Consider the following 8,248-nt stretch of genomic DNA (forward strand, 5'->3'; position numbering starts at 1 on the left):
TCTTTACAGAGGAGTGAATATCTGCTGCGAGAGGGCCGAGAGTGCTCCCATTGAACTGTTGGGGCAGTCCAAACACAGTGACCATTAAGGTCATTAAGGTGCAGATACTAGGCAATGTTAGGCTATGGTGACCTGGTAGATATGAGGTTACCTGAGAAAAGACTACTTATAGAAAAACTTTACAGAAAACAGCAAGAGTGCAGCTTTTATTTGAATCAAATTTAAAATACAATAAAAAAAAAAATACAATTAACTATAGTGATTAATTGTAAAAACAAATATTTGACATGTTGCATACTACCAAATAGTTATATATATATACTGACAGTAACAATAAGCATAATTCATGTGGACGCCTCTGTAACTAGTTTCATCCTAAATCCACCGAGCAGTTTCTCCATCACTCACAAAAGATTCAGTGTAAGGACATATGCATGTATGAGTCAGCTATGAACACCAAACAGTGTCAAAGTAGGAAAAATATATCTCTGATAGAACAGTTTTAAATGCACCTCAAACAGTGCTCAAAAGAAAACAGCTCATTTGTGCTCTGGTGCTTTTTGCATGTAGTTAAATCCCTGAAGAGTCTTACATTTGGGCAAATCCGTCACCTTTATCTGCCAACCCACTTCACTGCAGAAGAAGCCTAATGCAAATTAATGCTAATAGCTGCATGCAGTTAAATCATCAGAGATGTAGTGGTAAAACATAAAAACCTCTTATTTATGGGGGTTAATAACTTTATTTTATTGTTGAAGGCCACTCTTACTCCCAGGCCTACCTTCTGCATGGCGTTGTATTTGGAATCCAGATCTTACAAAGTTGAGGTAAAGAGTCCCGTCACTGTGAAGCTGGAGACTCCTGATTCTGTGAACATAAAAACATTACATTTATTCAGCCTTTGGTTCGAAATGCTCAACAAAGAAACCACACATTTGAAAATGATCCCTTTTTGAATCAGGTATCTCCTTAGTTTGCCAGTCACTCTAAGGGAAAATGGATGGTTTGTTAGAATGTGGAGAAGTATCCAAAAATCAATACATTGATATGAGAGGCACACAGCATGAGAGAGCAGCATGGTACAGGAGTAGCTCTAAGGATAGAAGGCTCACCTATCTCTAAACAAGCTGTGTATGGTTCTTAGCAAAAAAGACTTGACCAGTGGAACGTAACAAGACCAGCGATTAAAAAAGCTTTGAAGTTTTCAGTCTGCATTTCTACAAATATTTAATAATCATAATAATAATGCATTTTATTTATAGGCGCCTTTCTTGACACTCAAGGTCACCTTCCAACATTAAAAACAAACAGATTTTAAATAACAAACAGGAAATAAAACACAGTTTAAAAAGTTTAAAGTGAATGGACAGGGGAGTTGTGGTCAGATGGAGTAAGCCAGTTATGGAGGTCCTATGGGAGAGAGTTCCAGAGCAGGAGAGGAGAGTGGCTGAAGGCTCTGCTCCCCATGGTAACAAGGCGAGCAGGGGGGACAGTGAGGTGGATGGAGGAGGAGGATTTGAGGGTGCGGATGGGAGGAGGTCAGAGAGATATGGAGGAGCGAGGTTGTGTTTGGATTTGAAGGTGAGGAGAAGTATTTTGTAGTTGATCCGGTCTGTGATGGGGAGCCAGTGGAGCTGTTGCAGGATGGGTGTGATGTGTGGATGGAGGCGGTGTGTGATGGGGAGCCAGTGGAGCTGTTGCAGGCTGGGTGTGATGTGGTGGATGGAGGCGGTGTGTGATGGGGAGCCAGTGGAGCTGTTGCAGGATGGGTGTGATGTGGTGGATGGAGGCGGTGTGTGATGGGGAGCCAGTGGAGCTGTTGCAGGATGGGTGTGATGTGGTGGATGGAGGCGGTGTGTGATGGGGAGCCAGTGGAGCTGTTGCAGGATGGGTGTGATGTGGTGGATGGAGGCGGTGCGTGTGATGATACGGGCGGCTGAGTTTTGAACCAGTTGTAGTTTATGGAGGGTTTTGTGGGGGAGGCCAAACAGAAGGGAGGCTGTGAACAAGAATGTTAGTGGAGTGGGGAGTGAGTGAAGGACGGAGACGGTTAATATTGCGGAGGTGGAAGTGGGTGATGTGGTTGATATGGGAGGTGAAGGAGAGGGTGCTGTCGAGGATGACACCCAGACTCTTAACCTGAGGGGAAGAGGGGCGAGTTGTCGATGGGAATAGAGAAGTTATGGAGTTTGTTTAATGTAGATTTTGTGCCAATTAAAAGAAGTTCAGTTTTATTGCTGTTTAATTTGAGGAAGTTTGAGGTGAACCAAGATTTTATTTCAAGGAGGCAATCAGTTAGGGAAGAAGGTGGAAGTGAGGAGTCAGGTATAGTGGAGAAGTAGAGCTGGGTGTCATCTGCGTAGCAGTGGAAGTGAATATGATGTTTATGGAAGATCTGACCAAGGGGGAGGAGATAGATGATGATGTGGGCCCCAGGACAGAGCCCTGGGGCACACCTGTGGTGACGGGGACTGGATGGGAGGTGAATGATTTAAGTTGAATGAACTGAGTAGAATTTAGAGAATGCGTCACAGTCCTGGCAAGTTATCCTGCTTAATTGTGTTCAAATAATATCCACCTATTTCAGCTTTAAATTTGTATTAACTAAAAAGATATGTGCAAGTATTTTTAAACAAGAAAAAACACTCAAACTCGAAGCCAAAATCACTCTCAAATGTCAAGAGACAGGGCTTGCAGCAGCAGGGCTTGCAGCAGCAGGGCTTGCAGCAGCATGGCTTGCAGCAGCAGGGCTTGCAGCAGCAGGGCTTGCAGCAGCAGGGCTTGCAGCAGCAGGGCTTGCAGCTGCAGGGCTTGCAGCAGCAGGGCTTGCTGCAGCAGGGCTTGCAGCAGCAGGGCTTGCAGCAGCAGGGCTTGCAGCAGCTCTGCAGCAGTGATGTAGCTTTCTGTGTAAAACCAAGCCACGGCAGTTCACCAAGGCAGCCACAAGCTGTTCAGAGTCGCAATGTGTCACTAGCTGAAACTGTCAGACTTGAGGTTTTGACCAGATAGCTTGAACCTCTAATAATAGCCTGAAGAGTCTCAAGGACCTGCCTTACCTATTTCTGTTTGTGGTTTTGCGCTTTGGTTTGACGCGAGACAGACGCTGAAGCTGTGCGCAGCAAGAACAGCATCTAAAACAAGACACCATGCACAACACTTGATGGGAAATTTAGAAATGTTGGTTCTCATCATTTTGATTTCAACAACAAAGTTAAATGCATCTCTCATTTTACTGTTGTTGAATTTAAATGTATGAAATGGATATCACAAAGTGCATTAAATGACCTTCCTTACTGTGTCGTTTTGCAGCGGCTCGCAGGTCTTTGTTTGGATCATTCATCATTGTTGTGACTGGAAAAAACAGTGTCTTTTTTATTCAGCTGCTTTTGTATTTCTGATGATGTATTTTTGTACAAGACAGTTTTTATACCTAGCTGTTTTTTCATGCAAAGTAGTCCAACCAACAGCAGCTGCAGAACCAGTATGACGATGACAAACAGCCACAGCAGGATGTAGTAAAGTTCAGAAACATTCATTCCTTTACTGGATGCTGCAGAAATTACAGTGAGATAACAGGTGGACATTAGTAGTCTATTACTTGTGCCAGTTTGGACAGTATGTCATGTGAAAAAGTCCTTACTTTTTATATATGAGCCATCATACTTGTGTGCCCCCACTAGAAGTTGAAATGGGGGAAAAAAAGAATTGAATAATTAACAATGTAAGTTTGGCGTAGTTTACCATAAGAACAACTGGAGTTGGTGAAAACAGTTTGTCTCAGTATATTTGATCATTTGTCTCACCTTTGACAGACAGCATGCTTTCAGGTGACTCTCCAGCTCCATATATGCTGCACTTGTAGAGTCCTCTATCAGTCTTGGAAACACTGTGGATGATCATCTCTCCTGTAGAACTGCTCCTGATGAAGAGACCGTCTTTATAGAAATTAGCTCTGTGGTCAGAAGAAGGAGAAGAAGTCTCCCCCTTTCTGCAACGAAGAGTCACGGCTTCTCCCTCCATCACAGGACCGGTAGGACTCTCCATGATCACATGATGGTCTAACAAATGGCATAAAAATATTTAACATTAGAACAATTTATTAGTCTATTGGTCTATTGGCTGCAAATTTCTCTCAAAATCATTACAGTTCAGCGATTTATCACTGAGTTTGTTTCTCTATGAATGTATTTTTCTGATGGTTAGACTTAAAAAAAGCATGCAAATAATGCACCTGCAGGTAAAAGTACAATAGATTTTTACATTTACCTCTGACAGCCAACCAGCTCCCTGGTGACATTCCAGCATGAGCAATTTCACACGTGTAGAGTCCTTCATCAGACTTGCTAACATCTCCAATGGTCATCTGTCCTGCATTGCTCCTCGTGACAAGGAAGCCATCTCTATAGAACTCAGCTGTTAAGTTTGCAGAACTTATCCTGGGTTTGCAGCCCAGTGTCAAATTATCCCCCTTTGTCAATGGGAGGACAGGACTCTCAAGGATCACCAAACCAGCTGATGAAATTCAAGCAAATATGCAACAGTAAACCTCAGGAGAGCAGAGTAAAGGTAACATATCAGTCATTTACCTGTTGTAAGTTTAGGTTGTACATAAAATCAACATACATGTAACAGTGATGTTGACAGTGTTGCTTTTCCTTCCTCCTCCTTCACACCAGTACTCTCCACTGTCTGCTTCATAGGCACAGTCAATGGTGCAGGTTACTGTCAATGTCACGGGGTCATTTGAACATTTTGGAAGGAGTCCCTTCATGTTCCTCACTCTCCATCCATCTAAGAAATTCAACCCATCACATGTAAAAGAGATGGGCTCATATTCAAAAAGCTGCAGCTTGGAGGGAACAATTCGATGAGCTGTGTCTGCAATGAAACACAGAGAACTCAGATTAATGATATGCATGATTGGGGGAGAAAGTTTCCACACCATCGGCTATAAATGATAATTGTCTTTGCATAATTGACCTGTCTTTCCTGTTGAAACTGCAACTTACCGAACGTCTGAGGATAACAGTTCTTAACAACTCCAATCAACAGTATCACATTCAACCCTGGAGAGACAAAAGAGTACGTGTGTTTTTTGACCATGCAGAACTTTTTAAACAAAATCTAAATGTAACAGGGAAAACTACTTAAGTCATTTGAACCCCCTAAAGAGCAATTACACCAAACTCAATGTAGCTACAGTGGAAACCAGAAGTTTACATACACTCTATAAAAAGAGACATAACCTTTTTTTTCTCACCGTCTGACATCAAATCAGACTAATATTTTTTTCTTTTATGTCAGTTAGGATCGCCAAAATTATTTCTATTTGCTAAATGTCAGAATAATGACACAGATAATTAATTAGAGATTTTAGTATTACTTTCTTCAAAGTCAAAAGTTTACATACACTAAGATTACTGTGCCTTTAAACAATTTGGGAAAGCCAAGATGATGATGAGGGCTTTGGAAGCATTTGATAGGTTTATTGACAACAATTGAGTTAACTGGAGGCACACCTGTGGATGTATTTTATAGGCACTAAACTCAAATACACTGCTTCCTTGTGAGACATCATGGGAATATCAAAAGAAATCAGCCAAGATATCAGGAAGAGAAGTGTCGACCTCCACAACTCTGGTTCATCCTTGGGTACAATTTCAAGATGCCTGAAGGTTCCACGTTTATCTGTGCAAACGATTATACACAAGTATAAACACCATGGGAATGTCCAGGCATCATACTGCTCAGGAAGGAGACGGCTTCTGTGTCCCAGAGATGAACGTTTATTGGTGTGAGATGTGTGAATCAACCCCAGAACAAAAGCAGAAGACCTTGTGAAGATGCTGGCTGAAGCTTGTGAGAAAGTGTCATTGTCCACTGACATGGGCTGAACGGCCACTCAGCAAGGAAGAAGCCATTTCTCAAAAAGCAACATGAAAAGGCCAGATTACAGTTTGCAAACGCACACAGGGACAAAGACCTTCATTTTTGGAGACATGTCCTGTGATCTGATGAAACAGAAATGTAACTGTTTGGCCATGATGACCATCTTTACATTTGGGGAAGCTTGCAAGCCTGAGGACACCATCCCAACTGTGAAGTATGGGGGTGTCAGCATCATGTTGTGGGGGTGTTTTGCTGCAGGAGGGACTGCTGCACTTGACAAAATCGATGGCATCATGAAGAAAGAACATTATGTGGAAATATTGAAGCAACGTCTCGAGACATCAACCAGGAAGTTAAAGCTTGGGCACAAATGGGTCTTCCAAATGGACAATGACCCTAAGCATGCTGCCAAAAACTCCAGCAAACTGTTGTAAGAGGTTTATGGAAGGTTACCCTAAACGTTTGACCCAACTCATACAGTTTAAAGGCAATGCAATCAAATACTAGGGACATGTATGTAAACTTTTGACTTTGAAAAAAGTAATACTAAAATCTCTAATAAATTATATCTGTCATTATTCTGACATTTAGCAAATAGAAATAATTTTGGCAATCCTAACTGACCTAAAACAAAAAAAGTTTAGTCTGATTTGATGTCAGACAGGGAGAAAAAAAAGGTTATGTCTCTTATTATACAGTGTATGTAAACTTCTGGTTTTCACTGTATCTATCATGTAGAAATTTAGAAAACTGATGCTTTTCTTAAATTATTATTTCTTAAATGAAACCTGGCCAAATTAAGATAAGTTACTTATAAACTATAGTGAAAATATTAAATGTTTTTGTAAGTCTCTGCTTCGTGTTGATTATTATATGAGAAGTAATTTGAGTCCCCAAGTATTGTGCATAATTCTAACAACCCAGGCATCACACAGTTCTGAAGATTTGCACAGTAACCTGTATGCTGTAATAAATATTGAACGGCTGAACAGAGTACTCACAAAGTATGATGCAGGAAGCTTTGACCTCCATGGTGTCTCGGTGCAGACTGAGTGAACGACTAAATAAAAGCCAAATATAGAGCAGTGCATTCAAGAACTTCCTCTTCCTGTTAAGACTTTTTCTAAACTCGAGAGGCTCTGGTGACATTTGAGAAAATGCTTCTTTGAGGCACATTTACTTCATTTGTTGGACTACATTTCTGAGAATGAAACAGTCACACAAACTGCTCTCATAAAAGAATAAAACCTTTACGCTATCATGCCACGTCTGTGCCTATTTGTGCTGCTGAACAGTGATGATTATACATCTAGACCAACATGTATCTGGCTTAAATATATACACACTCACTGATGGTTACATGATTAGAAACTGAAGTATTTCTGATTTAATAGTTACAGTAGAGGAGAGCTAATGTGCATGGAGTTAGTGGTATCTGTGAAAGACAAGTCACTTCCTGTGAACCTCTGCTGAACCTCATTCATCTGTGTGCACTGTGACCATGTGTAACAAGTCCCCATACGCCCCCCTGCATAAGGTTTTACAATTGCATCATAGTAATGAGTATTCTCTAACTTGTATGTATGAGTAATTGCTGATTTGGGGCAGTTCCACCAAAAAAGTTAATTTGTCTGGTGAATTTAATAGACTAGGCACTTCATGCTTATTTAATTTAAAGGTGACATATCATGCAAACTGGACTTTTTAATGGTTCTCTCCCTGAAATCTGTGTCCCTGTCTACAAACCCCCTGAAAAGTCAAAGACTCCATTCTGCCCCTGTTCTGATTTCTCCACCTTTCTGTAAATGTGTGCTGAAACCAGCCGTTTCAGTTTTCAGTGTTTTTCATACGTCACAACGCCATCCGGTCTGTAACAGGAAGTCAGAGCTCGGAGCTTGTTCAGCCCATAGACTGTATAAAATACAACTCAACCCCTCCTCCGTTTTTCATTCCCTGCACACATGTGTGCTAACAAGGAGCTTAGGAGGGAGGCATGCTAGTTGTAGGCTGTCTTAATAAACACAAAGGTCGCTTTGACTCCCCACGTCTGCAGATTTGAAGATCTAGTGGATGATTTTTAGTTTTCATGGAAAAGTGCTAGCGCTAGTTAGCATAGCCACATAGCTACATGTTGGTAGCTGTGTACCAAGACACACGTCGACATGCTGACAAATAAAACAACAAGAAACACTAAATCTGTGACCAATGGTTCAGAAAGGTCCTGCTGCAGGCGCCTCTCCGTCAGGATCAGATTCTGGATCAGATTCAGAGGGTTGAAGTAACGCGGGTCTGTGAGCAGCCGTGTATATTCAGCCAACATGTAAACATTAGATCAACGTGCTGGACAGCAGAGGCCACA

General features: G+C 41.5%; 1 protein-coding gene across 1 annotated transcript; it reads right to left on the reverse strand.

The window, feature by feature from the left end:
• Positions 1–282: 282 nt before the first annotated feature.
• On the reverse strand, positions 283–7,064 carry LOC117807477 (high affinity immunoglobulin gamma Fc receptor I-like). The gene is made up of 11 exons (XM_034676789.1): positions 6,891–7,064; positions 5,010–5,066; positions 4,624–4,878; positions 4,267–4,512; positions 3,804–4,058; positions 3,641–3,676; positions 3,431–3,550; positions 3,295–3,351; positions 3,057–3,131; positions 782–867; positions 283–408 (listed from the first exon to the last, which is right to left on the reverse strand). Exons 1-10 carry the CDS (start codon positions 7,036–7,038, stop codon positions 815–817), a joined length of 1,302 nt encoding a protein of 433 aa, XP_034532680.1. The 5' UTR covers positions 7,039–7,064; the 3' UTR covers positions 283–408; positions 782–814.
• Between the last annotated feature and the right edge of the window lie 1,184 nt (positions 7,065–8,248).

Source organism: Notolabrus celidotus, chromosome 23, assembly GCF_009762535.1.
Source record: "Notolabrus celidotus isolate fNotCel1 chromosome 23, fNotCel1.pri, whole genome shotgun sequence".
Lineage (NCBI taxonomy): Eukaryota > Metazoa > Chordata > Actinopteri > Labriformes > Labridae > Notolabrus > Notolabrus celidotus.